This window comes from Chlamydomonas reinhardtii, chromosome 17 (assembly GCF_000002595.2).
Source record: "Chlamydomonas reinhardtii strain CC-503 cw92 mt+ chromosome 17, whole genome shotgun sequence".
NCBI classification, from domain to species: domain Eukaryota; kingdom Viridiplantae; phylum Chlorophyta; class Chlorophyceae; order Chlamydomonadales; family Chlamydomonadaceae; genus Chlamydomonas; species Chlamydomonas reinhardtii.
This window is the reverse complement of record NC_057020.1, coordinates 1,442,967-1,469,966: the sequence shown is the minus strand read 5'-3', so window position 1 is coordinate 1,469,966 and position 27,000 is coordinate 1,442,967. Positions and strand designations below refer to the sequence as shown.

At 62.2% G+C, this 27,000-nt stretch overlaps 4 protein-coding genes across 5 annotated transcripts in view; all 4 read right to left on the bottom strand.

Annotated features, from left to right (window-relative positions):
• CHLRE_17g706900v5 (uncharacterized protein) overlaps positions 1-4,136 on the bottom strand; it is a 6,605-nt gene extending 2,469 nt beyond the window's left edge. The window contains exons 1-9 of the mRNA XM_043072013.1: positions 3,870-4,136; positions 3,444-3,792; positions 3,010-3,193; positions 2,468-2,659; positions 1,982-2,136; positions 1,453-1,618; positions 991-1,125; positions 710-763; positions 110-253 (exon numbers count right to left, since the gene is read on the bottom strand). Coding sequence (XP_042914472.1) covers positions 110-253; positions 710-763; positions 991-1,125; positions 1,453-1,618; positions 1,982-2,136; positions 2,468-2,659; positions 3,010-3,193; positions 3,444-3,792; positions 3,870-4,038 — 1,548 coding nt within the window. The 5' untranslated portion in view covers positions 4,039-4,136. The remainder of the gene's footprint in view (positions 1-109; positions 254-709; positions 764-990; positions 1,126-1,452; positions 1,619-1,981; positions 2,137-2,467; positions 2,660-3,009; positions 3,194-3,443; positions 3,793-3,869) is intronic.
• Positions 4,137-4,471: 335 nt separating this feature from the next.
• Positions 4,472-6,920, bottom strand: CHLRE_17g706850v5 (uncharacterized protein). The gene is made up of 6 exons (XM_001691657.2): positions 6,683-6,920; positions 6,517-6,577; positions 6,275-6,444; positions 5,918-6,032; positions 5,380-5,717; positions 4,472-5,042 (listed from the first exon to the last, which is right to left on the bottom strand). Exons 1-6 carry the CDS (start codon positions 6,796-6,798, stop codon positions 4,889-4,891), a joined length of 954 nt encoding a protein of 317 aa, XP_001691709.1. The 5' UTR covers positions 6,799-6,920; the 3' UTR covers positions 4,472-4,888.
• A 334-nt stretch (positions 6,921-7,254) lies between these two features.
• On the bottom strand, positions 7,255-10,031 carry CHLRE_17g706800v5 (uncharacterized protein). The gene is made up of 8 exons (XM_001691658.2): positions 9,895-10,031; positions 9,751-9,804; positions 9,462-9,544; positions 9,152-9,203; positions 8,771-8,900; positions 8,371-8,432; positions 7,933-8,013; positions 7,255-7,727 (listed from the first exon to the last, which is right to left on the bottom strand). The coding sequence occupies exons 1-8, from the start codon at positions 9,948-9,950 to the stop codon at positions 7,628-7,630; spliced, it is 618 nt and encodes a 205-aa protein (XP_001691710.1). The 5' UTR covers positions 9,951-10,031; the 3' UTR covers positions 7,255-7,627.
• A 408-nt stretch (positions 10,032-10,439) lies between these two features.
• CHLRE_17g706700v5 (uncharacterized protein) overlaps positions 10,440-27,000 on the bottom strand; it is a 31,097-nt gene continuing 14,536 nt past the window's right edge. For both annotated transcript variants that reach the window (XM_001691659.3, XM_043072012.1), the window contains exons 36-65: positions 26,540-26,899; positions 25,667-26,042; positions 25,318-25,497; positions 24,947-25,048; positions 24,633-24,733; positions 24,047-24,325; positions 23,735-23,863; positions 23,460-23,540; positions 23,007-23,263; positions 22,574-22,824; positions 22,222-22,352; positions 21,936-22,013; positions 21,550-21,679; positions 21,298-21,393; positions 20,503-20,631; positions 20,326-20,351; positions 19,025-20,018; positions 18,651-18,755; positions 18,459-18,524; positions 16,345-16,570; positions 16,030-16,120; positions 15,675-15,809; positions 15,408-15,497; positions 15,043-15,166; positions 14,756-14,802; positions 14,443-14,521; positions 14,138-14,227; positions 13,750-13,892; positions 12,815-13,496; positions 10,440-12,624 (exon numbers count right to left, since the gene is read on the bottom strand). In XM_001691659.3, coding sequence (XP_001691711.2) covers positions 11,485-12,624; positions 12,815-13,496; positions 13,750-13,892; positions 14,138-14,227; positions 14,443-14,521; positions 14,756-14,802; positions 15,043-15,166; positions 15,408-15,497; positions 15,675-15,809; positions 16,030-16,120; positions 16,345-16,570; positions 18,459-18,524; positions 18,651-18,755; positions 19,025-20,018; positions 20,326-20,351; positions 20,503-20,631; positions 21,298-21,393; positions 21,550-21,679; positions 21,936-22,013; positions 22,222-22,352; positions 22,574-22,824; positions 23,007-23,263; positions 23,460-23,540; positions 23,735-23,863; positions 24,047-24,325; positions 24,633-24,733; positions 24,947-25,048; positions 25,318-25,497; positions 25,667-26,042; positions 26,540-26,899 — 6,718 coding nt within the window. In that variant the 3' untranslated portion in view covers positions 10,440-11,484. The remainder of the gene's footprint in view (positions 12,625-12,814; positions 13,497-13,749; positions 13,893-14,137; positions 14,228-14,442; positions 14,522-14,755; positions 14,803-15,042; positions 15,167-15,407; positions 15,498-15,674; positions 15,810-16,029; positions 16,121-16,344; positions 16,571-18,458; positions 18,525-18,650; positions 18,756-19,024; positions 20,019-20,325; positions 20,352-20,502; positions 20,632-21,297; positions 21,394-21,549; positions 21,680-21,935; positions 22,014-22,221; positions 22,353-22,573; positions 22,825-23,006; positions 23,264-23,459; positions 23,541-23,734; positions 23,864-24,046; positions 24,326-24,632; positions 24,734-24,946; positions 25,049-25,317; positions 25,498-25,666; positions 26,043-26,539; positions 26,900-27,000) is intronic.

The following is a 27,000-nucleotide window of genomic DNA, read 5'->3' as shown; positions in this document are numbered from 1 at the left end:
CCCTCCCCTCCCCTCCCCTCCCCTCCCCTTCCCTCCCCTCCCCTCCCCTCCCCTCCCCTCCCCCCCCCTCCCCTCCCCTGTCCACCTACCCCCCCTCTCCTCCCCCCACCTTCTCTGCGCTGTCCGGGAAGTCCTTCATGGCCGCCACCAGGTCGTGCGCCATGAGCAGCGTGAGGTCGCAGTGGCACAGAGCCACGCACTGCGCGGTGCGGCGGGCGGTGGCCAGCAGCGCAAGCTCGCCGAAGAAGCCGCCCTGGGGGAGGAGGGGGGGTGGGGGGGGGGTGGACGTGGTGGGGTTCCATGCATGTTAAATAAGACGAGAGGGCGTAGCCAGGAGCAATGGTACAGATGTCACGTAGTCGTTACGGGGTGGGGGGCGGGGTTACATTCATGATTAATCAAGAAGTGCAGGTGTAGCCGCGAACAGTGGGGTGGGGTTGGGCGGCATGGTGGGGAAAGGTGTTCTGACAGTACGGAAGGATTGATGGGGGATGATCCAGGTGTACGGTAATTGGGCTAGAAAATGGCGGTGATGGGCCGCCATGGGGTGGGTTACATTCATGATGTTTAAGAAGTGAAGGCGTAGCCAGGTAGGGTGCAGGCAGGCGGGTGTTGTGATCTGTTGGTGCGCCCCACCCCCACCCCAACCCCCACCCCCGCTCCCACCCCCCACCCCATCCCACCCCCACCCCCACACCCCCGCTCCCACCTTGTGCAGTATGGCCAGCATCTCGCCGTTGTCGTTGTGCACCGCCACGTGGCCCTGGGGGGGGGGGCAAGAGGCGCGGGAGGGAGGCGACAGGGAGGGAGGTGACAGGGAGGGAGGTGACAGGGAGGTGTGTGCGGGGAGGTATGTGCGCGTCTTTGACCGACGGTGAACGTGCTGCTCTCCAGCATGTCACAGTGCAGCCCAGCGCACTTTGGCTAACAAACTGGGATGGGTTCTTGTAGCCCCCCACCCACACCCCGCACACCAGCCCGCGGCCGCACCTTTGTGATGAAGTACATTTCGTGGCCCACGTCGCCGATTCGGAAGATGACCTCGGAGGGCAGGAACACGGCCAGCCGCAGCCGGATGACCAGCTGCGCGATGAAGGCCGGCTCACACTCCTTGAACAGGGGCACCTGAGGGGGTTGCGGGGTGGGGTGGGTTACATTCATGATTCTTTAAGAAGTGGGGTGGGGTGGGGTGGGGGGTAGCTGTGCATGACAGACAGTGGGAATGGCGGGTCTCTGGTTCCTTGCTAAGAATGATGCAATCCCCACTGTCGCTCGCAAGCGCGCGCGCGTGCACACACACACACACACACACACACACACACACACACACACATTCTCATTATCAAACATATACAGTCTTGCGTGTTTAGTCCCCTTGTGCTCTCTCTAACACACATACACACACGCACGCATGCACGCACGCACGCGCTCGCTCGCTGTTGTGTCCCGCACCTTTGTGACCAGGTCCTTGTACATCCAGATGGCTATGTCCTGGAACATGCTGCTGGGCAGCTGGCTGATGAGCGCCATGCCGTCCGGGCCCGGGTGGCTGTAGGTGGTCAGGTAGTCAAAGTACTGGTCGATGCGGCCCGCGATGTCGCGGGGGGCGCCCAGGTAGCTGCGCGGGGTGGGGTGGGGGGGTGGGTTGGGGGAGTTGTAGATACCAGCCCAGGAAGAGGGGGAGGAAGAGGGGGTTATGTGACCGAGCCCAACGAAATAATAGGGTGACGAGGAGGGATGGCGGGCAAGGTTGTGTGGTTGAGGTGGAGAAGACGAGCAACACAGGGTTGGGAAGGGGGTTAGCCGTCCGTGGGGAACGGAGTGATTAAATAACTATTATGAAGTACCGACCGGGGGGCGCGTGCAGAAGCGGATCGGCGTCTTGGCGAAGCGGAGCACCCGGTAGGTAATCGGGCGGGTGGGGTGAATGGGGTGAATGGTTCTGACACTTCCCCTCCGCATCCCCCTCCGGGCTGCTCACCGCACGGTGTTGTTGATGATGTCCTTTTTGAACTTGTGTCGCGAGGCGGTGGGGTTCATGTTGTTGACCAGCAGCGACATGTGACCCACCACGATGGCGTAGAAGCAGGCGCCGATCACCAGGATGCCCGTGCAGTACAGCCGCTCGATGTTGTTCTGTGCGTGTGTGTGGGCGTGGGAGAAGTGTGTGGGTGTGGGAAGTGTGGGCGTGGGAAGTGTGGGCGTGGGTAGTGTGGGTGTGGGTAGTGTGGGTGTGGGCGTGGGGAGTGTGTGGGTGTGGGTAGTGTGGGTGTGTGAGCGCCATGTCACCATGTGTGGGCGGGGCGGCAAGGTGTGGGGTCGGGTGGGCGGTGTGATATGTGTTTTGTTGTGTAGATTGCGGGGTTGGGGTACACGGCGAGAAGCACGAAGCGGCGCATGGAGATGAGCAGGGGCCGGTGCTGCAAGCTATCCCCACCCCATCCCACCATTATTATCACCACCACACCTGCGGGTTGATGTCGTTACCGATCATGAGCAGGAAGGACTGCAGGTAGGCCTCCACGTAGTAGGTCATGATCTTGGCGTTGGTCAGCAGGTCGTAGCTCCACTGCAGGTTGCCGTGCGTGATGCGGTACAGCATGAACCACAGGCAGCTCACCCAGTGGGCCACCAGCGCCATGAAAAACAGCAGCTTGCCCTGCAGCACAAGAAAAGGAATAAAGCCGGGTGTTGTACCGTATTACAGAGCACAAGTGAACGAAACACACAGGACTGTGTGCGTGTTTTGGCCCACAAGGTAAGAGGTGTTTTGTTGCGCAAAGGTACAACCGGAAAGTACAAGGGCTATGCGCTGCCCAGGTAAGCATCCGCAACAGGCCCCTGCGGCCCTGCCCCATGCCCCCAGGCCGACCCCACGATCAATACAGCAGTATGGCGACCCTGCCTCCCAAACCCTCATTCACAGTAGCACCGTAAATAACAAAACCATCACTCTCGCCTGAAGTCTCCCCGCTTCCGTTTCCTTCATTGTCCACTGCACGCACGCACCATGCGCACGATGTTGGCTCCCTTCATGCGGTCGAAGTAGCGCAGCAGCCGGCCCAGGCGCAGCAGGCGCGGCGTGCGCAGCAGGCCCAGCGCGATGAGGCCCTCGCTGCTCATGTCCTTCACGAACCACAGCACGATGACGTCGAAGGGGATGGAGGCGACCAGGTCCACGAAGAACCAGGTGCTGCAGAGGGGGCAGGGGAAGGGGGTTGAGGGTTTGGAGGGGGCTGAACGGGAGGGTTGGCAGGGGCAGCAGGATCAGGCAGGCTGGAGGTGTTGGCAGGCGGAGTTCCCAAGCAGCCATGGTGTTTTGGTCGCTGGTAGCTACGCTGGTGGGGTGAGTCGTATTGCCGGTTGTGTATGGCCGTGCCATCCGTGCCCAGCCCGCTCCTCCCACCGCCCCCTCCCACGAAAGTCGCTTCACCGCCGCTTACCGAATGTAGTGCCCCGCAATTTTCGCGCCATCACGGACCATATTGGCCGAGTGGTCGATGTACGCGGTGCGGAAGTTCAGGCACACGTCTACCCAGAAGCACGCATCGATGAGGCGCTCAATTTGATAGCCGCCTGGAAAGTTGATAGAGCCAAACCCGACCTCAAAAGGCACAACTAGCGCCGTCCACACCACCAGTGTCAACACGAAGAAGTCCCAGTACCGGCGCTGCCGCGTCTCCGGCATGAGAATGGGTAGCCGTTTGTTGAGGATGTGAATCCAGTACCGCGGGTTTAACTTCATCACGAACCGCCTCCATCGCCGCCTCCCGCGGTTGCGGGTTTTGCTGTCTGCGGGCAGCGACCGGGGGCAGAACGTTGAGCTCGCATGCGGCCTTTACCTAGGCGGACCCGCAAGCAGCACGTACTTAGCCATGTTGAGGTGTCTGTGCGGGTACTCCGAACAGACTTGCTGCTATGCTGGACAGAGAGGTTTGTCTCCTGCCGTTTGACGGGCTCATCCGCGACGTCCGCAAACTTGACGCGGCTCTTGGTGCGGGCTCCCGCATCCAAGTCCTTCGTTTCAGCTTCCGCCATCTTTTAGACCTATCCGGTGCTCGGAAACGTGCCCAAACTTCACGACATTTCTCTAGCGAGCTTGACGCCACGCAAATGCTTCAGTTCTTGTCTAAATCAGAAATGCAGGCTATCTGTTTTAGGAGGATGGATGGTAAGTTCACACGCGTGAGTCAAGTCGACCTCACCTGGGCCACCCCATTCGGAAAGCCCCCCGGGCCTCAATGCTCCCCCTGCCATCTACCCACGCATCTACCTTATTATGTCTATTGCATGTGCGTGTCAGGCACGCTGCGCCAGCCGTTGTTGGGCGCTTGGGCGGCCGCGCCCTCTTGCGCACTCTCAGCAGCAGTGCAGCCGACGCAAAAGGGCCGCTGGGGCCCCGTGCTGGTGCCCCAGGCAGCGCAGCCGCGGCGGGACCAGGGTCCAGGGCCTCGGCAGCTCGGCCACGTGACACCACTGGAAGTTACAGACCTTCGCTGGCCCACGCCACGAGGACTGGTTCGTGTATCAGAGTGTCTCACTGCCCTGGATTCCTCGGTCTCTTGACCTTGCCCAGGAACTACGGCAAGCAGTGCCAGCCCTCTGTGTTGCTTGACACGCATATTAACGCGTCCTTAGTTGAGCCGATACCTACTGCTAGCCACACAATGCAAGTTTGTCACGAGCAGCATGTACGTTGCACGCCCACCCCCCACAGACAACATTAACACGTTGCGCTGGTATCCTCTCAACCCGCGCCTCTCTCCTCCATGCGCCGAACTTGCTTTATCGTCTTCCGCTATGCCCAACAAACCTGCTGCTACTTATGCAGCTTCTTTCAACACTATGGGCCTATGGCCCACGCTCACGCTCACTCCTGTGCTGGCGCTCACGAGTTGGCGGTGGTGGACGAGGTAGTGGGGATGACCACAGTGCTCGCGGGGGCAGCGCCGCTCGCAGCGGCGCCCGCCTCCACGTCCTCGCCATCGCCGGTGGCCTTCTTCATGCCTAGCCTCTCCTCCAGAGCCTTGGCGCCACGCTCTCTGCGTTGGCACGGGACACGCCACGAGAGCGCAGCGGCATACAGAGGTCATTCGAACAGCGAGGATGACAGGTTGGCAGGCTTGGATTGCATAATGGACGAACCACACACTCCAGTACGGTATGTGGTACGCGACAGCTGGCCACCAGTGTGGTCTTTCCTTGCCCGTTTCTGCATCTCCTTCCTCCACCCTCATTCACAACTGTTCCTCTCCACAGCGACCAAATGCTCCAGCCTGTCCCGCTGCCCGCCCCCGTCACAATCCTCCTGCCCAGCCCTGGACCTTGCCTCCCTCCACCTTGCCCCTGCCCCCATCTCCCCACGCATCGCAGACGCACCGGCGGCGGTTGGCGTCCGCGCTGTCGACCGGCAGCGTGTACTGCGCGGCCTTGGCGAAGGGCGCCTTGGTCTCGGCGGGCGGGTGCCGCAGGCGGAACACCGTGGCGCACAGGAAGCCCAGCGGGTCCAGCAGCGGCGCTAGCAGCGGCGGGAAGAAGCCGCTGAACTTGAAGTCGTCGGAGGAGTCGCCCCAGTGGTTGGAGTCGGGCTGCTGCTGGAAGAAGCGCAGGTAGAGCCAGGCGTTGTAGGTGCCCAGCAGCAGGAAGGGCACGTAGCTGTACTGCTGCAGGCCCGCCGCCACACCACAGGCGATGGTGATGAACAGCAGCGGCAGGTACTGCGGGTGCGTGGGTGGGCGGGGCGTGTGAGGAGGGCTGGCGGTGTGGAGACGAGGGGTGGGGAGAGGTGCGGAGGCGTGGCGCGGAGGGTTCGGCAGGTGTGGCAGGTGCGGTAGCAGCGAGTACGTAAGCCCACGTGTCGGCCGGTCGCGTCATTATGCTATGAAAGATAGCGCTTCATAGTATCCACAGCTCCCACCTTGAATGTCAGCTTGACGAATCCAAACAGCTTCGCCTCGTGCTCGGGCATGACCTGCTTCACCGCCACCACCAGGCCGGCCAGGATGCCATGGAAGCCCGCAAACTTGTTGTAACTGCAGAGGGCCAACAATTGCAGAGTGAGTTCGAGCATTGTGTCAAAGATGGGCTGATGCGCCGATGGACAGCGCTTACACTGCGTTTGGCGGGAAGCCCAGTTGCAACACCCGTCCAACCCCGTCCGTGCGGCACACGCGTGTCGGCCCGGTTCAGCCGAACCCTGACACCCTCCGTTGCCACTGCTGCTCCACAGCCATGGCACCCGATGCCAAGCACACTCTGCCCCCACTTTGCTCACAGGATATCGCCCGTGTCCTTGCCGACGGCGAAGATAATGTAGACGCCGATGAGCACGCACAAGTTGATGCTAACATCCACCACGAACAGGAACTTCAGAAACTCCTTCGATCCGTAGACAGGCTCCACTAGCCGCGTCAGCAGCAGGACGGCCACGACCTCAAGGCCGAGCTGCAGTTTAAGGCGCGATCAATTAGACAACAGCCCAGGCGAAGGCCGCTCGGCAACGCAGCAACAACTCACCTTGAAGGGGTTGAGCGTCAAGAAACCCGCCGTCACCAGGTTCCAGACATAGGGCAGCGTCCTGCGCAGGCAAATGCCCGTCAGCCCGCGCAATATGTTGCGCCCTAGGCACTCTTTTCCGCGCGCTTCCGGCCGTTACCCCGCGTTTCTTGCATGCCAGTCTCACTTTCCAGGGATGAGCGCGACGTAGTCCACCGACTCTGGAAGGAAGAATGCCACAAAGTAGAGCGCTACCAACAATACCGCGATGACTTTAGACAGACGCGTAATTTTTAAGTCCATCTTGGCAGTCGAGCTAGCTACAACTGCCCGCGCTGGGCTTGCCAAGAATTGCTTGCACGTTCAACGATTCGCTCAGTGTTGGGGTTTTGCTGGTTGCCAAGTTGAGCAGCTAGACGAAGTAGTTATAGCAGACGATTGGATAGGTTGCTGGCTTGATGCGCGCCCTGGGTTTGTGTCGGTACAATGAAGCAAAACGGCAGGGGCGCCCAAGATAGGACGTGCAAGGGTTGGTGGCCGCTTTCACGCGAGATGTTTCCTCTTCACGGCCTATCCCGCTGGCTGTTGTCTGGCTGGTGACTTCCTGGTATGCGGGCGCGTTCATGCGGAGTGGCAGATACACGAGGGACAGCCCTTGAGACAGCTGGAGGTGCACAGCTGGAAGTGCCCCATGTTGCTGATCTTGCTGTCTCTCCTGCTCTGCCCTGGGTCGGTCTTTGTCAGCACGGCCCTCTGCCCACACCGTGCCAGTTACAAGCACTTGGAGCGTGGGTTGTCCAGCATACGTGGGAGTTGCAGACGCCTGAGGGCAGCGAACCGTGCCACCACCCACCCTGAAAGAACGTGGCACACAGGCCTGTGGCACAGACGCAAACTTGAGCCCGGTTGAACTGCCAATTGCAGGCAAGTGCACTGTGCACGGCGTCTGCACATACCTATAACACTTCAAGCCAAGCGCACCTGATGCCTGACCGCAATGGCCCATACTCCACACTCCATAGCCTTAGCCTCCGTCGTTCACCTATCCAAAGCTCCTTACCCTACCACTTCTGGGTCACACCCTGTCTTAGACCCTTTGCTGCTCTCTGGACGAGCCACGTCACTCCAGTACTCACTTGCCAGCCTCAAACTTGGCCAGGAACTCATCCGCGGTCATGGGGTTGGAGAACATGGGGAACGTGAACTTGACTGCGGCGTCCTGCTGCTCCTGGCTGTGGGGCATCAAGGACCAGATGGCGGGAAGGATGGCGACCAGAGGGCTTGTCAGCACAGCGGCGCGTGGTTGAGTATCTGCCTCCCGCATCCTGTCAATTGCTTCCTCGCTGCGCTTGACTGCCGCAGTCCCACCCACACACCCATCCACCCACGCGCCCACCCGCCCGAGCCCCGGGACGCCCCGCCCCGCCCCGCCCGCACCTGGTGGCCGCGCAGCAGTCGGTGAGGGTGATGACCTGGTAGCCGCGCTCGTAGGCGGAGCGCATCGTGGACTCCACGCAGCTGCGCAGGCGGCAGCGGCGGAGGCAGTGGCGGCAGTGGCGGCAGCGGCGGCAGCGGAGGCGGGGGAGGCGGGGGAGGTGGGGGAGCGGAGCGCGGGTGAGAGAAGTGGAGCGGGCGAGGGTTTCAGGCACGAGTAAGGTTGTTGAGTGATGACTGGCGGGATGTGCCGTGCGGGCGCGGGACCGCGGGCGGGCGCGCAGTCGTGCGGATCAACGAGAAGCGGTGCTGCTTACGGTAATACAATACAAAATGTAATGGACTGCCCGGGGCCGTGGCGGTGCTAGCAAGGCGGTGCGGCTCGCCGCCAGCGCCCTGCTGCCCACAGCTGCTGCGCTGCGCGGTGTCACTGCCACGCACCAGTTGGTCAGGAAGCCGGACAGCGCCACGGTGCGGACGCCGCGTTGGCGCAGGATGAAGTCCTGGAGGTGTGGAGTGGGGTGCGCATGGAACATGTGTCCGGAAAGCACAAGGGAATTGGTGGTGAGTGTTGTGTGCTGCCTGCATGGAAGTGGTTGCGTAGGATCAGAGGAAGTTTCAAGGGGCTGCAGGCGCAGCATGCTGCGGTGACATGCAAGGGCACGCCGCGTGCATAGTCCCTTTCCAATGAGGACCTTGAGGAGCAACGAGACATCACTGCTCGCCCATGCGCGCCCCGCCTCGCCTGCGTCTGGTCTGCATCTACAGGCCTCACGCCTCCCCAGCCCGTTCCTCTCCCCAGCCCGTGCCTCTCCCCAGCCCCTCCCCAGTCCCCACCCACCAGGTTTGTGGATGCGAAGCCGCACAGCCCCCGCTTGCCCTCCACCACCACGTCCCCCTCCGCCGGCTTCATGGCGTCACAGATGGCACCGCCCCACCCGCTGGCCTTGAAGCAACCGCCCGCCTTAACGCTGCGGGGCAGAGGAGGAGGAGGAGAAGGGAGACGGGAGCGGGGAAGTTTGGAGCGGGGGAGAGAGGTTTGAGCACAACTTGGAGGAGCTTGTTTGGGTGGGGGGAGGGTCCCGAGTCAGGCACGCGCTTGCGACCGGTGCGCCACTACAGGTCCGCATTTGAGCGCATACTGCCTTTGCAACATATGACACAGGTGGGGGGCCGCTCACACACGGGGTCATGTCATTGAGTTGGTGGCGGGGTCACTCACTTGCCCAGAATGCCGTACGGCGCTGAGGACAGTTCCCGGTAGTCGTCAGAGACTGGCGCGGGGCGAGGGGGGGGGCGCGGGAGTGGACGGGTAAGGCGGCAGGAAAGCCGGTGCGTGTGCACACAGGATTTCTCTTGCGCACAACCCAATTAAGAAGCTGTGCTTTGTTATAACCTGCATACCGTAACAAGCACGGCAGGGGACCACACTCCCTCCTAGCAACTCGCACCGGCCCCGGGGCGCCCTGGCGGCAAAGCGCCACCACACGCGTTTTAGGAACCCCGCACAATTGGACGGTTGTACCACTTACAGACAATGGGAGCATGAATGATGGTGATACCCCGCTTGCGAGCCTCTTCCGTCAGCTTCACCGTTTTTTCCAGCATACCGGTGCTGTTGGTGCGGGGAGAGCGGGGGAGAGAAGCAGCAGCGATGTCGCATGACTTCAATGACGCCTGATGGATTGCAGTTGACGCACTTCAACATTATACCACTGTGCCTAGGGTGCATGCCAGCGCAAAATCGGCCTTGCAATTTGCAAAACTGATTCCACATGGTTATGCAGCCTTGCCGCTCCATGCTCGCTCGAAGCCACCCACCTCTCCATTACAGGCTTCACTGCATCGTGTAACTTGCCACCCGGCGTCGCGAACCTGCGAGTGACACTTGCCAGCATCAGCGATGCGCGACTCGCGGCCTGCAATAGCGTCAGATAAATAAAGTAGGCGGTCAAATTAACCTACTCATTTTGGAACTCGATGCAGACGATGGCAGTGGAAGCGGGGTCCGGACCGGTCATTTTAGGAAGCACTGAAATCAAGGCACCGTTGCTGTAATCAGATGATTGATCAGCACGTCAGATTTGTGTGGGCGCCAATACTTCCTGAGGCCTGAGGGGGCTGGCTTTGGAATGGAAGGCGCGATTGGGCAACCAGGGCCAACTGCCCGCACGCCCTGCCATGCGCCGCGTGACCGGACGCCGTTGCTGCAGCTGCGCGATAAGCTGCAAGGGCGGTTGGAGCGCAGGCTAAAATACTGAAATGTCCCAGTTCTATCATTCTATGGGGAAGGCTCCGCGTGTCGGCCACTGGCGGACTGACCATGGACGTGTCAGCCGGCCGGCCCGCTGACAAGACGCCGCTGTCAGCCCGAAATCTGCCCCTTCTCACAACCGACATGTGTTTCAATTGCCATGCTGCATGGCTGCGCGCCCGAGCGGCAGATGCAGTGCGCTGGTGGGGCGCTGACAGCCGCTGACGCTTAAAGCTGGGACTCAGGAAAGGTGCGTTGCGCTCAGACTTCAGAGTGCGGAGACCCTTGTACAGTTCGCCACGTGCTGCGCCTCCCACTAACATTCCATGCAACCGTGCAGCCGTCAGCGTCACGCAGCTCACCTTAAAAAACCTAGACACATTACGTATAAATAAAGGTCACGGACTCAAAGAAATACCGGTAGTTCAAGCCCAGTGGTCTAATGTGTATTAAGGTGAGTCAGGTGCAGGAACTAGGCGGATGATCAAGTGGGTCGGGCAAATGTGTATTGCGCAATGGTAGTACTTCAGTCTATATGTGCTGGTGTGCGGTTGCGACCCCTGATCGACCAACACATCAGCGTCACTACGCGAAGTGCTCTCTGACTGTAAGCACGAGTGTGCAAACTGTAAAGCCACCAGATTAGCAGCGGTTCCATGCTCAAACCCATCCCAAGTTCTCTAGAAGTCAAAGGGGATGCCAGCAGCAACCCATCGGGGATGTCAGCAGCCACGCCGGGATAGGGGAAACACAATGAAAGGAGACTTCACGCAATTCGACTGTCCCCGGCCTGGAGCACGGATGTGTGCTGTACGGTATCGGCTGCTCATCACTTCCTGTTCTAGATTACCACCGTAGGCAATCCCAAACCTTGCACGGCACATGTAACCTTTGTACTAAACACCGCGGCACGCGCACCCATGCAGTGCCATGCGGCAAACACCTTGATACCCTGCCCTCACACAGTGCCGGAAATTCCATGGCTACATTTCTGCACATCAGTACGGTTATGTTGCACATGTGTATGAATGGTGTTATGGATGCTACGGAGGACAGAGCGTGTATGGCTCTCAGCAGGCCCTGTGACAGGCAGTGGCTCCGCGACACGTTCATATCTCCTACCATTAAGACTCCGTCTTGCATGGTAGGAGTACATACTGCAAGGCCTCAACACGCAAAAGTTCAAGTAACTGACGCACTCCACAGTATCAGCACGTTCACAAGCAATGCTGAGCCACGGTAGGGCCCAGATCATGGCATCGGCACCACGCCACGCTGGCCGTCGCTGCAGGAGCCGCCGCTCACTGGTTTGTCGAGCGGCCGGCGTCATCACCGGCGGCGCCACGAGTGCGGGCGCCAGGCATGGCCGATTGCACGGCACGCAGGCGCGGCCCGGCTGCCGCCGCCTCACCCGCGCCGCCACCCGACCCATCCCGTACACCCTCCTGCTGCAGGCCCCGCTCCAGGCTGGCCGGGCTGTCGTACAGACGCCTTCCAACCGCCGCTGCCGTACCAGTGGATCCCAACCGCTCGGTTTTCTCGGCGGCGGCTGCCCAACTGTCGGACTGCTCGGGGCCCGGCGCGCTGCTGGCGCTGGCGCCTGCGCTGGCGACCCGCCGCTGCGCCCCCTGCTGCCCCTCCTCTGGCTGCTGCCAGTCCGAGGGCGGCCTGAGGTCGCCGTTGTCAGCCCCCCAGGCGGAGTGCATCGCCTGCTGCGGCTGCTGCCCACCGGATTCGTTGGTGGGCACAACCGTCGCGCCGCCGCCGGTGGCTGCTGCGATCAGGGAGCTGAGGAAGCCGCCGGGCCGCTGTGGCTGCTTGGAGCCCTGGCGGCTGGGAGCGCCGCGAGTGGCGGCGGCTGCGCCGGACTCGCCGTCGCCATCACCCGAGGGGCCGCGGCTGCGGCCACCCGAGTTGACCCGATTGGGGCTGGCGGTGGTGGCGGCGGCGATACCAGCAGCGGCAGCCAGCGGACTGCTGGGCCGGTTGGAGCCTGCACGCAACAGCAGCGATGCCGAGCCGCCGGCCTCGGCGGCGGCTGCAGCGCCGCCCGATGCGTCCGGCAAGGCATCAGAGGCCAGCGGCGCGGACATGGCTGCGAAGCGGCGGCTGGTGTTGCCGCCGGCGCCAGCAGCGGCACCGCCGCCGGCGCCAGGCGGGACGCCACTTAGGGATGGACCGCGGCTAGCGCCGCGGCTTGGCGGTAGTGGTGGTCGAGCTGCTGCGGCGGTGGCGGCGGCAGCGGCGGCGGCGGCGGCTGCGTCTGCGGCGGCTTCGGCAGGGCTGGGCTCGGCGCCGCCGGGCAGGCTGGGCCGCGGCATGGAGGTCAGAGGCGGCAGCTGGGAGGCTGGCGGGATGGGGCGCGCAGAGAGGAGGTCGCCGCTGATGATGGTGGACAGAGGGGCCGCAGCGGCGGGCTGGGGGCCGAGGCGGGACGCGTCCTGCGTACAGATATTGTAGCACATATACAGGGGTTGTGAGATTTGCATAAGGTCGTGGAGCATGTGCAGCAGGGAGGGCGGCATGCAGCTGCGGCTCCAAACATGCGGTCGTGATGCCCGCTGCTGTTGCCATCGACTCAACCGTCTGCGTTGGGAATTGGCGAAAGCACGCAAGTAGTCGCGCACGCACCTTTGCAGACGCGTTGCCGGATGCCGTCCGCAGCACCCGGTTGCCCGTGTTGCCCTCACCGCCACCACCACCACCACCACCACCACCACCACCACCACCACCACCACCACCACCACCACCACCAGCACCGGCAGCAGATGCAGTGCCAGTGCTAGCTCCAGAGCCCGGCCGCACGGACGGTGGCGCCAGGTACGCCGAGTCCTCACCCTCACGCCGTTTCGACGCCGCCTGGCCAGCCGGCATCGCCGCCACTGCCACCGCCGTCCCAATCAGCCCTGACGGAGACTTCTCCAGTGCTGCCGCCGCTGCCCCAGCGTCATTGCCCACCGCTGTGGACGCCAGGTCCAGCGCGGGCGCCGCGCTGCCGGCGGCCCCAGAGCCGCTCTTGCGAACTGAGCCCATGCGCTGCTGCCAAGGCGGCGACAGCGGCTCGGGCTGCATTGCTGTGATCATGGTCATACTGCCTCCGGTGCCCGCGACGGTGCGGGAGGCCTTGCGGGTGGTGGTGCTCCCCAGACGGCGGCTGCTGGTGCGGTTGCTGACCGCGCCCTCCTTGGCCGCTAGCGCAGCTGCCTTGTCGTCAACGTCAAGAGGTTCACCGCCCTTGTTGCGCAGGCGCCGGATGCGTTGCGCCGCCGCCCGCGCGGCCCGGGCGGGGAAGGTGACTGCCACCATACAGCAGCTGCCGTAGCAGGACAGGTGTGTGGGCACACAGGAGGGATGTGTCGCATCAGACGAATGCACTGCTTTGTTTGCACATAGGGTGACACTCCGGTGTGAGGAGGGATGCCTATAGACATGGACAGCTTGCCGGCGGGGTTCCTGGGGCCTCACTGACGACAACACTGTCGCCCTGTCGCCCATGCAGAGTGCACCTGCATTACCAGACCCCTGGCACTGGTGAGCGGCGACCAAAGGCCCCAACCCGCACTCACTTGCTGCACCGCTGCGCGAAGGACAGGCAGGCGAAGAGGTGGCGGCTGTAGCGCTTGTCGCCGTGCACCTTGTGTGCGTAGGCCCAGATGTCATCCCACGTCAGCTTGCCGTCGCCGTTGGACTCGTCGTCAATGGTCCAGATCTGTACATTTGTTTGCGCCGCAAGAGAGGCAAACGGTTGGTTGGTTGTTGGCAGGCGACGTGTTTTCAACCACGGCACGCATATGGCAGCCACTGCAGCTCTAGCCTGCGCCACTGTGGACGACATCCAACGGTTGCAGTTGCGCTTCGCCACGGGAAGTCGCGATCGCAACGGGTAGTCAGCCCAGCCCACTATGTGCACACACTAGGACCCCCTTTGCCACACCGTATTGGAATGCCACTCACCAGCATGAGCAGGAACTCCTGCGCTATGTACAGCGCGAAGTAGGCCACCACAGCCGCGTTGAACACCAGCAGCACTGCGCCGATGGCGCTCTGGTGGTTGGTTGGGAGGTGGGGGGAGGAGGGAAGGAAGTGGAGGGGAGGTTAGATGCCCGAGCCCAAGAACGAGGGTCCGAGCGGCGGTTGGAGAGGAGGAAGGTGCGGAGGGTGCAGGCTATGTGCATAAAGCAGAAGGGCGGGCTGCATTGTGAGCAACATTCTTTGGCCCTGGGGCAGGCTGGCCCTGGCCCCGGGCTTCCTATTTTCACCTTGGCGGCTTGGGGCACGGCGTCGCTCAGGAAGTACAGGGCGCAGTACAACATGGCCAGTGTGGCGTACAGCGATAACCTGTACGGCAGGTGCAGTACCGTACGTTGCATTACGGCAGGTGATCACGGCACTTGCGGCTGGTGGGCAGGCGGTGGCCGCGTGTGACGTTAGCGCTGATACCCGCTGAAAGTACCGCGGCATGTGGTCCCGCGAGTAGCCAGGCTACAATACACACACCCCCGCCACCACGCACGCACGCACGCACACATACACACGCACACACACACATACACAACGCACGCACGCACCCACCTCTCCAAGCGGTTCATCCGCTGGTTCTTGTAGGGGTTGAATGAGATCTGCGCGAGGTGGCGAGCGCACGCACATTGACTCTCAGGACTGCTGAAACGCCCGCCAGGCCATCGCCAGGGCCCCTCGTGGCTGCAGACACTCCGCCGCCGATGCGCTCCACCATTCCAGTCCCAGCTCATACCGCTAAACGCACGGCTGACCGCAACAGGTGTCTTCGTTTTCCCGATGCCACTTCACACACCAACTCACACCCACTCCCACGCACATCCACACCCGCCCACGCCCACCTGCGCCACAAGCGACACGATGATGATCCCCAGTGTGGTCAGGATCTGCAGCACTGGACTGTAGGGCGCCAAGAACACGATGGCCATCACCACAAACAGCTTGCGAGCCATGACCACAGAGTCCCTGTGAGTGCGTGGGGGGGGAGGCGGCGAGGAAGAGTGTGCAGGGAACAGGGCACGTGTGTGAGGGAGGAAGGACACAAGGAAGTGGGCGGCGCGGGGTGAATTCTTACAGTATCGCACTAGGAGTGCAGTCCAGGAAGTGAACTACCGCAAGCAGGTACGGGCAGCTGGCAGCCGTCCAATGAACGATGGAGTGAACAAGTATTAGGTTTGACGTGCTGATGTTGGGGCATGCAACCCACCAGTAGTAGCAGTTGCGGTTGTAGTCCTCGTACAGAAAGCCGTACGACACGCCAAAGCTGGGTGAGGTGTACAGCTTGTGCTGGTGGCGCCTGTGGCAGGACGGGAAGGGATGGTGGTGATAGCTTACGTCAGGCTTGGGTGATTCCGACGGTGACGAAGGACGACCCAGGGTGCCTGCCTTTCCACTCTCGGGCTCCCAGCAAGTCCCTTCCCTTGACCCCGCACACCCACACCCCACAACTCGGAAGATTGCACAGCAAACACACCTGAGCCACACCCAGCTGAACACGGGCGCGCCGATGCTGATGAGGATGAGGCCGGGCAGCCCCACGCCCAGCGCCAGCCACAGGTGGGGGTTGTGGTAGCAGGCCAGGTCCAGGTCCGACGTCCAGTACAGGCCGCTGCGGCATTGGCGCATAGTATGACAATTGACAAGGGCGTGGCAGCAGGGTGAAGGGCGGTGCCACGCGGCCTTCCCGTCCTCGGACGCTCATCAAGCATAAAGCCCGCGTTGGAAGCCACGCTGCACCTTCAGTTGGATGAACGAATGCGTGCCCCCGGCCCGGCCGCCTCACGTTATGCTCCTCCCCCCTGCTGACAGCCCACCACCGCCACCCTCACCGCTGCTCCATCAGTGCCCCGTACGCCACGTCCGCCCCTTCGGGGTCCACTGTGGTGCAGCTGAACAGCTCCATGAAGGCGCCGGTGATGTCTGCAGCGGAAGGTTGTGATGCAGGTGCGGATTGTGGGCCGGGCGGTGGCGTGTGAATGGGCGGTTGTGTTTTACAATTGCCAAGGGGGGCGTTGTGGATGGCGTCTCAGGTGATTGGGTTGCAGTGGCGGGCCAGCAGTGGCATGCAGGTCACGCAGCCCCAACGAGGTCTTGCGCACGCGTGGTGTGTCGCAAGCCATGCTCATGACGCCACCCGCACGCACCAGGATAGACGTAAAACACGATGGCGATGATGGTGATAATTATGCGGGGCTGCAGGTAGCCGGCAAAGGTCACCGCGCTCACTCGGGTGCTGTTGGGGCCGTGGCGCAGCAGCCCGCTGAAGCGGCCGCCGCCCTTGCGCAGCCGCAGCGACAGGAACAGCAGGCACCACATGACAAGGCCCAGCAGCAGCACCACCCAGGGCGTGGCGATGGTGATGAGCGTTTTCTGCATTGCGGACGGGCACAGGTGGTGGTATATATTTTGACAGATAGCCATGACGCCGCCCATCCAACCATAACTTGATTTTAGCCCTGGGGGTTTTAGCTCGCAGCATACGGTTCACGGACCGGTAGGCGCGTGGTGACCGCAGTCGGGTAGTCCCGGGTTTGGGGTGTGTGTGCACGGGCGGCTGTTGCCCGGGCGCCCGGGCGACTGTTGGCTCTTCTCGTCTCCGAGTGCCGCTGGGGCTTGTGTGGAGGGTCGGCCTGGGTCGTTGGTTGGACGGATGGTGGGTGGTGCGCCCTTTGCGAGGGGCTGTGGTGTGCTGTGGCTTGGTGGTGTTTCGGCTTGGCTTCCGGTTCCAGTTGTGCCTCGGCACAGACTATCAGACATGGGCCTTCGGGCCAAGACATTGCGCGTCTCTGACGCCAGCCATCGTCTTCGGACGTGATATTTGTGTGGTGCTTGCGTTTGATGGGGCTGTCGGCAGACCACTGGCCTGTCGTGCCTTGTTTTGCGTTGGCGCTGCCGCCAAAAGACCTAAACGAGATGAGGGGTGTTACGTGGCGGTGGGGCTTTGGCGGGCTTCGGCTTGGCTTCGACTCATGCGCGTACCGCTATGAAGGTCGGCAGTCAACCAGGGGGTGGGTGTTTCTCTCTGGGCCGGAGACGGTCCCTCGCGGCGTGGGTACGGTGTACCCCCGCTTGTCGGACTGTCCCTTCAATTGTAATTCGCATCCATAACTTGTATGGGAACGCAGTACGGTAATGGCGCGCGTCAAATCGCAAGTTATAGCAGACTTCTGGTCTAGGTCACAATCGTATGTGTGTGTGATGGGACAGGGTTTAGGCAGGTTGGCGAGGTCCCGTAGGTTACAATCGTATGTGTCTAAGTACGCATTAGTTCCGCAACACTCGTCAATAATGTGTGTCTTGGTGCCAAACCGAGGGGGTGGCACCGAGTCTCGCCAGGCCATCCTTGGATTGAGCGAAGGGCAGATGGAAGTATGAAGCTGAACAGACCACGAAGTGTCATAATGGAAGAGGAGGTGGAGTGATGGCACCTAGTAACATGTTCGGTATGGCGGGAGGAGCGTCCTATGGGAGCAAGCCTACTAGAGCTAGACGGCGTTGCAGGCGGCACGCCCCTGGGGGTCCAGAGCAGGGTGTTCGTTCTCCACGTCACTGGCTCGTGAACTGCGTCAGCAGGTCCCTCTTGTAGCCAATGCAATCTTGTATCAATACAGGTTTGCCGTCAAAGGCCGGGGGAGAAAGCCTGACCTTCGTGACGAAGTGAGCGAGCAGGCGGTTCGCGACCTTCTCATGCTACCGATATATTTTGATTCTGGTGCAATTTTCATACGGCGATTGCCAGACCCTAAACAGGTTTTGATCCTAGACATGTAGTCGTGACGTCCTGTGATCGAATCCTGTCAAGTCCAGACTTTCGCGCTGCCGCTGTGACCTTGGCTGGTGCTGAGTGCGGTCTTCAAAACCGTAGAGGCCGGGAGGCCTAGTGGTTCAATTCCACCTCGGCGGCGTTTTTGGTTTGCCAAGTCTGCCTTTTTGCCACCGCTGTGCATGTGCGTGCTGCGGACGTTGGCGGGCTGAGTCCAACCCCGTGGTCCAACCCGCAGCAGCCGTGTTCAGAGCCGTTCAGAGCCCAGGCAGGCAAGCGCTGTTCGGCGCTGTAGCGTGGTGTCCAGTTCTCCCATGACCCCTAGAATAAATAAGTGTTGCAGGCGTTATAAGGGCCCCCCGGCCCGGGCCTCGGTTTCTACAAGGACAGGAATGCACGTCGTGCTCACCACCTTCGTGCTAACCACACACAACAACCGAGTCCCTCTCGCCGCTCGCCCGCGACCCGACTACGTACGCGTCCACCCGCACACACCTGGACGCTGATGGGCAGCAGGGTGGTGTCCAGCGAGCAGTCGATGGACACAACCGTCGTCACCGTCTGCAAGGGGGCATAACTCATACGTCAGACCGGGCTGACAACAATGCTCGCACACGCTCTGTTGCGGTCACAAACACAACAACGTCAGACCGGACGCACGTCGTGTACACCACACGCAACCCGCACCTGTGAGGCGCTCTTGGCGGCTGTGAGCAATCCCATGACGAAGCTGGGCCAGGCCAGTGCCACCTGCCGCACCAGGCTGGTCACCTGCAGGTACGACATCAGGATCTGCAGGAAGCAGGGGCGGAGCAGGGGGCGGAGGAGAGGGGGCGGAGGAGAGGGGTTGGAGGAGGAGGGGGCAGACCGGTGGAGGAGAGGTTGAGGAGAGGACAGCAAGGGGGGACGGGGACAGGGGGAATGGCAGGGGTGAGCAGTGGAGTGGGAGCAACATACGGACTTCGGCCGGCATTCTGTGGCTCCCAGGTCAACACAGGCGGACAGCCTCAGGTGAACACAGCGCGTCTGATACCCCATGGCACCCAACATCTCTACCGCACCTTGATGACAATGCCGTGGTTGCCTCCCTTGTAGGGCCCCTCCATATCCTCATCCACATCCACCACGCTGCCCTCCGACTCATCACTGCTGCCGCTGCCGCTGCCGCTGTCGCTGCCGCGGCGGCCGCCCGCGATTGCCGCGCCGCTACCACCACCGATGGCGGCTGCGCCACCACCCCGGCCCCGGCCGCTCTTGCTGCTGTCACTGCTGCTACTACTGCTACTCCCGCTGCCGCGTCGCTTCTTCTCGGGCTGCGGCTCCATGGGATGGATGGGCGGAAACAGTGGAGTCGGCGGCAGCTGCACTTGCGGTGGCGGCGGAGACGATGCCGCCATTCCCATCGCCTCAGCAGGCTCAACGCTGATCAATGGCAGCATTTGTGCCTCGCCGCGGATCGAGTTGGTCCGAGACGGCGGCGCCCGTGCGACACCGCTGGCAGTGTTGCCAAGAGCGGCAGCAGCTACGGCCGCCCCTGCGGGCGAGCACATGGCGCCGTTGCCGGACACGCGGCCAGAAGGCGGGCGCGCAGCGGCGTCGGTTGCGGCTGCGCCAGCGGCAGGCGTGAGCTCGGCGGCGGTCCACGCTCCAGATGCGCGGCGGCTGCCGGCGGCGCTGTCCGCGCGGCTGGAACCGACGCGACCAGAGCCACTGCGTGAGGGCTGCGCCTGCGGCGCCTCCAGGGGCGGTGGAGCCGCCGGCGGTGGCAGCGGCGGCGCCGGAGGCGGCGGCAGGAAGTTGCCAGAGGGCTGGTGTGGGCCACCGTATGCGGCCTGATCTGGGCCTGGCTGCTGGAAGCCGTGTAGCTGTTGCTGTTGCTGCTGGTACTGCTGCTGGTACTGTTGCTGCTGCTGCTGTTGCTGCTGGTACTGCTCGAAGTGTTGCCGCTCGAGCTGCTCCGCCTGCGCCGCCTCCTGCTGGTGCTGCTCCACCAGCTGCCGCTCCGCGCGCTTGCGGGAGCCGGTGGAGTTGGGCAGCTGCGTCCACACCGTCAGCCTGCGATGTGGAAGTGAGGGATCGAGGAGGTTACAAACCTGAGAGGTGGACAAGACGGTTACGTATAGGCAGCTTGCAATAGCGGCTAGTAGCTGACGGGAGATGGGGGCCCCGGGAATGAGGTGATCGTGTCATGAGCATAAGCATTTACATGGGTTCGAGTCCATGTGGCCCCACTAACTCCTTTGGGTCCGGGGGCGCGTTAGGTAAACAGGCAAATGGCCTAGATCAATAGCGTCCGTGCCCGTAGCGTCGTAACTGCGTACAAGTGGGCAGCTAACTTTTGCGTGATCGTGTCAGAGCTTACCAGATGAAGAAGATGTTGATCCAGGTCTGCGCGGTTTCAGAATGCAGCGGCAGGGGACCCACACAACGTCAGTTCACACATTTGCACAGTAGACTTCATGTCCCCGCAATGTACCGCGAGCGCACGCACATAGCAGCGCTTGCTACTGGGAGCATGGGTGCCAAAATCACAACGCACCGAGAAGATGTAGTAGGCGATGTTAATGTAGCGGTCGGCGCACTTGAGGCACTCGCCGTTGCCCTTTGAGCCGTATCCTTGGATGCAGCGACCGCACAAGGAGCCCATGTAGCCGTACGTGCACTGCATCTGTGGGGCAGACGTTGGGAGGGCACGGCAGGAGATGTGCATAACATGGTTGCCGGTAGCGTCAAGGCAGCGGACAGCGCGTGTGTGCCGTGCCCTCCAACGGCAGCCCGTGGGGATGCGGCGTGGTGGTGGGAGCTCCTCGAGAGTCCCGCCCGCCCCCCCATCGCCTCCTGCGCATTGTGTGACCTGAACCCTGCCCTGGCATGGTTCCTTACTGACGCCCCTCTTTCTTTGTACAGGAAGCACGTCTTGCTCATTTTTGTGCCGGTTGTTTTGTTGCTCCAGTGCAATGCCTGACCGCGCCCGCTCGGTCTTTGCTTGCATGGCTTGTCTGGCGGCTGTGGCGTACCACTAGCGCTCTCGGAGCGCAGGTGAGCCCGCGGGCATCCAAAGTCACAGCAAAATTGCGCGTTGCGGGGAGTCGCACGTATGTTTTCAGCTAATTCTTGGCGAGCCTTTCTCACTTCCGTTACTACCTCTTTACGACCAGAGCTTTCTTAGAGCAGCCTCATTCAGCAATCCGGCGGCGAAGCAGCCTCGGCCGTTCTACATGCTGGAGCCAATGGTATAGCAACTGCTGTTCCCACTGGACGTCGTCACTTCAAACTTGTAATTCAACCACTCCGTTCTCCATGAACAGCAGCCCGCCCGGCCCCATCCACGCACCTGCAGGAACTCTGTGCGGTTGTAGGGCGGGATGGTGGAGCCGTCGATCAGCTGCACGCCGGTGCTGATGTTGACCAGGAAGCGCGCCATTTGCTCCTGAGGGACAGAGCATGCAACGCAGCAGGCAGGTCAGCAACAGCAGCAGCCGAAGCTCCTGCCTATATTGCAGTTTATCTCAAGTATCATTGACGGGGTGACAGAAGTACAGCGCCGCGCAGCGCAGCACCACACAGCGCAGCACGGGCGCCTTACCATGCGGTCAAAGGTGCTGTTGCCTTTGCACGCGTCCTCAAAGGGGCACTGCAGGATGTTGGGGCTGTAGGCGCCACTGCGCCAGTAGCCCTCCTTCGGCAGCGTCATCCAGGGGTAGCCCTCCACAGTGCTGCACAGCAGTGGCAGGCAGATGCAGGCACCAGGCAATGGGGAGCCGGCAGCAGGTGACAATCGGCGAGGCGGTCAGCGTGATCGGCGGCGTGCAGGTGGCCGCAGCCGGCACTCCGGCACCCCGGCCTCGCAGCTACCTGCACCTGCCGGCTGCAGATCTAGGCGGCTGCGCACATGCAAGCACCGCGTGCCACCGCCCTGCCGCATAGACCACAACTGCCGTGGTCTCTATCAGCCGGCGCACATGCACGCACCAGTTTGCGTTGTCGGGGCACTTGTCACACACCAGGTTCTTGGGGTCCAGGCTGAACAGGCCGCTGTCGCACGGGAAGCTGCGCGGCGGGAGCAGGACAAGAGGAGCAGAAATGGGTGACGGAATCGGACCAGATGCGTGCGCCAACGGTGAGTCTAACCTGCACATGTACACACACGACACTGCTAGACCGTGCCCTTTCTGTATCAAAACTCGTGCCTCCTCGTTCAGGCTTTCAAACCAAGTATCCCTGGGCGCACTCGCGCGCGCTCATTGGCGCCACTCACCACTCGTCTCCCGACCTGCCCACCACCTCGCCACGAATGCAAGGTCGCACAGACACGTTGAACACCACACCCGGCAGCTCCAGGATGGAGCGAGGCGCCGCGATGACCATTGTGTAGTTGCCCGGTACCGCCTGTGGTGCGGCGCGTGGTTTAGTGTGGCTTGGTTTGGCTTACTTTTGTGTGTGCTGAAAGGTCGATGTGACTTTGTGCATGCTTAATGGTTTGGTGGTCAGGGTGCGTGGGAGGACCAAGCACGGCTACGGCGCATGCATATGGGGATCCCAACTGGGGTTGTTCATTACAAACGCCGCCGCATTGTGTCGCGTCGCATCACACCACCGCACGCCCGCACCCGCATCCTGAGGCTCTGAGTGAAGTTGCCCAGGCCTGCGGTGGTGGTGATGGAGTTGCCGGCCAACGCCATGGTAGCGCTGCTGCTGTTGGTGCTGCTACTGCCAGTGGCGGCCACGGCAATGCCGTTGGCTGTAGCATTGGCTGCAGCAGCGGCAGCAGCGGCTGCGGCAGCTACAGCCGCTGCCGAGTTGTTTAGGTACAGGCCGGTGAAGCGGGCCTCCAGGCTGGTCGTGGCCTCACGGGAGGCGTCTGCAGGCATGAGAACGGGTGGTAGGGGACGAAACACGTCGGCGATATGGGCTCACGTAGCATGCGCGCATGTGCGTATGTGGCTGTGCATGTGGATGCATTCAAGCTATCACTAACAGGGACACATGCACGTGCAGCCTTTGGCATGCAGCGCTTGAGTACGGTTACGCACAGCCGCGTACCGGTGATCGTCTGGCCGTGAAAGTCCACTACACGCGCCACCACCGGTGCCGGGTCGTTGGAGCGGTAGGAGGGGATGACGGAACCGAAGCCGGTGAGGGTGCTGGTGCCGTTGAGGATGGTGACAGCCGTGCCGCTGCTGCTGCTGCTGCTGTTGCTGCTGCCGTTGCCGTACTTCGGCGGCGGCTCCTGCAGCACGATGCCGTACGCCCACGTGGCTGTGATGTTGCCGTACTTGGCCGTGTTGTTGCGCCACTCGCTGCTCGCAAGGGGGGGGGGGGAACAGAGGGCGCGTAGGGGTTAGGGACCGCGTGTCATCAGCCGTGTCACGCATTCACGGACGGAAAGCCACCTCTGCTCCCAGCTAGCATGGCCGTCACCAACGCCTAATTCCAATGCACGAGCGCCAACCAGCACCGTGCATGGACACCAAATGCAAGCACGCATCGGCACACCTGCATCCCGCCGTCATGTTGGCCCAGGGCAGCATGGCGGCGGCCCCAGCGCACGTGACATTGACCAGGCCCCCGAGCGACCTGCGCAATCAACACATTCATTACCACAGAGGCAGTTGCAGCGAATATTACCCGCATCACGCTGCCTCCTCAACAAGACAATAACAGTCTTTGCCTGTTGAAAGCATTCCCAGCTGCTGCGGCACATATTTCATCAATCATCAGCATACGTCTGGTAACAACTCAGTACCCTGAGGCTACGTGGCACCCCGCACCTGAAGACGGCGCCGCCGCCACCCAACGGCGCCGCATTGCTGTCCAGCGCCACGCCGCCCGCCATCACCACGGGTCCGCAGTCGTCATCCCCGGGCATGCAGTGCTGGTGCACGTACAGCGCACCGCCACTGCAGGCGGGCGAGGAGGCAGGTGCGTGGGCAGGTGGGTGGGTGGCTGGGTGGGTGGGTGGGGAGCTGGGGAGGTAGGGTAGGCTAGCAGGCAGGCGGGCACGGAGGTAGGCACGAGGCAGGCAGGCATTCTCACAGCACGCACAGCAACGCGCACTATCCCTCTAGGCGTCTACCACTCACGTCACAGCGATGTTGCCCACATACGACCCGCCGTTGACGGCCACGCTCCGCCGCAGGTACACGCACAGCCCGCCGCCGCCGCCGCTGTCCTCCCGCCCGCAGCCCGCGTCGCTCAGGGCGGCCTTCAGGCCACTGCCGCTGGAGCCCACCAGGCCGGGCCGCGCCCCGGGCACGCCGGTGTTGCCCAGGAAGTGTGTGTCGTTGAGGGCTCCGCCCAGCTCCACCAGTGTGAGCGCCAGGCCGCCGCCGGAGACAGCGGCGTTCGTGGAGAAGGTGGAGCTGCGCGTGTGAGGCCGGCGACCGCGGGTTACATTCATGATGAGTGGAGGAAGTGGTAGACGGTAGACCGTGGGGGAGGGGGCGGCATGGGCGTGAAGATGCCGGCATGAAGGGGAGGGTGTCGGTGCAGTTGCATGGGGCGCAAGAACACGGCCATGGTCCGTTGCTCGCCCATCATTGACGGGGTGGCCTCCGTCGTGCTGCCCCGGCCCCCCAAAACCTTACTAAGAGCAATGAGGACAGCCCACACTACGTCCATGTGTTCTTCCTGGCTCCCTCCTCTATCAGTGACGCGCCCCCTACTCACCGCACGGAGGTGAAGCGGAAGCACATGAAGCACTCGCCCCCGCCTGCGTGCTGCGCCGTGTTGTTGAACACCATCGAGTCCGTCATCACCACCTCCACGTCCTGCGTGTGTGTGGGGGGGCGAGAGGGCCGTGTACATGTGTGTTAGTACGCGTGATGGGACGCGAACACGCATGCCATAGTCCTATATTTGGCTACCACCGAGCTCCTCCAGCACCACGCTTCACCCTACACCACACACACCTACCCGTGCATCTGCAAACACGCTCATAAACACACACCTGCCCCCTCTTTGCGGTTTCCTGACACACGCACCTGCTGTCCGCCGATGCCGCCCCCAAAGAGGGCACGGTTGTGCGCGACGGTGCAGTTGGCCAGTTGCAGCAGGCCCTGGCGCGAGTGCGCAATGCCGCCGCCCTGTGCAGCCATCATGATGATTGAGATGGTAAGTGGATTGGGGGACCTATCTAGCACTGGTAGATTCAAAGGTCCCGCACGCCGACACTCAACAGCGTGTGTATGCGAAGGGGCCCTCCCATGCAACCCGCATCTGCTTACCATGCCCCGCGCCCGGCCAAATCGCCCCTGCCCCCTGTCGGCATGTGCTCCCCGTTCTGGGGTCCTGGGTCTGTTTGCTACTGGAAACTACCACCCATCCTTCCCTCCTACCCCAGCTCCCAACCCACCACTCCGCCTAGCGCCGAGTTGTCGGTGAATGTGACTTGGCTGGCGTTGAGCCACAGCGTGCCATCCAGGCCAACGCCGCCGCCACGGCTGGCGGCGACGTTGGCTGTGATGAGGGAGGAGGAGATGTTGACGGCTCCCAAGACGTTGGTCAGGTACAGGCCACCGCCCATCTTGGCATTCTGGCGGAGGGGAGGGCGGAGATGGGGGAGGGATGGGGGATGGAGGAGGGAGGGGGGAGGCACGGGCAAGCTGGGAGGACCGCCCCGCATCTAGTACATTTGTGGATCCCCGCCCGCATTCTCCTGCAGCGCCGAGCTGCATCTACAGCCACGTAACGGCTGCACTCACGTTAAAAGCGAAGGTGCAGTTGCGCATGCGGATGGCACGCGAGTCCGTGCGCCCCAGGTAGACCGCGCCGCCCTGCCCCTGGCCGCCAGCGGTATTACTAAGGAAGGCCACCCTGTCAAACGCAATGTCGCAACCGTCTGCGCCGTCCATTGCGATCGCGCCGCCCGCCAAGAAAGTGGTTGAAGCGGTTGAGGCCGTGGTGGAATTGGTGGCGGTTGAGTTGCCGGCGGTTGGCGACAGTGCCGTGCCGGGGGAGGCCCCGGGGGCGGCGGGGGCCCCCAGGGGGCCGTTGAGGGTGAACACTGTGTTTGACACGCTGTTGAGGCACGCGCCCGGGCCCGCCAGGTACACGGCGGCGCCCGCGCTGGAGCCGGGGCTGCGAGGATGGGGCAGAACAAAGGAGGAGGGGCACATGTCAAGGTCAACACAACAGTATCATAGTGAGAACTCACCCCTTGCGCCCAGCCATCCGCACACGTGCGTGGGTAGTTTACTCGAAATAATAGACGGGGGATGCAGAAGAGATCGAGCCGTTAGTGGTGTGAGATGGGGTTGCGTAACGGATGTGTGTCATGTCGGCACGGGAGGGGGGTGCGGGGGGAGGGTGTCCCTCAGGGCGAGCGAGGCGCGACGAACACTGACGCCCTTTGACAGCCTTTGCGCCATAGCGCGGTAGAGCCATGTTCATGCCTCAGAGTACAGCCGATCGTCATTATCGCGATTATGCAGTTCCGTGTCCCTGTTTCGCCGATCGGCAACCCTTGCATACACACGTCATGGCATATGCGTTGTGCAGCAGTGCTTTGCCACAAACCCCTAGAGGTACCGCCAAGGCCACCTCTCTCCACCCCTGCCCCTCCCCCAGAGGCTTACCCCCAGCCGTTCTGCTTGAAGGCGGTGTCACTAATCTCCTGAATGCTGCCACGTGGCTGCACGTAGATGGCCGATCCGTTGCCTCCGTACTGTACGACCTGCTGAGTCACGTTGACCATGCGGGCCGTACCGTTGGTGGTTACGTTGACCGCGGTTGTGACGGTTGTGGGGCTGTTGGTGTTGTTGTAGAAGATGCAGGCCTTAACAGACAGGAAGGCACCCGACTGCACCACAATGGCGGGCCGGCCAACGGTGTTGCGGAAAACGCAGTTGACAAAAACCGCCGGGGCGGTTGTGCCGGTGGGCGTGATCAAGAAGTTGCAGTTGACGAACTCGATGTTGACCACGTTGGGCGTTGACCTGCGCAACGGCGAGCAATGGGCATCGACGGCATGTGTTTGCAGGCTTGCTTTGCTTTGCCATCCTCGCAACCCTGATGTAAGTACAAGTGCAAGCGCACA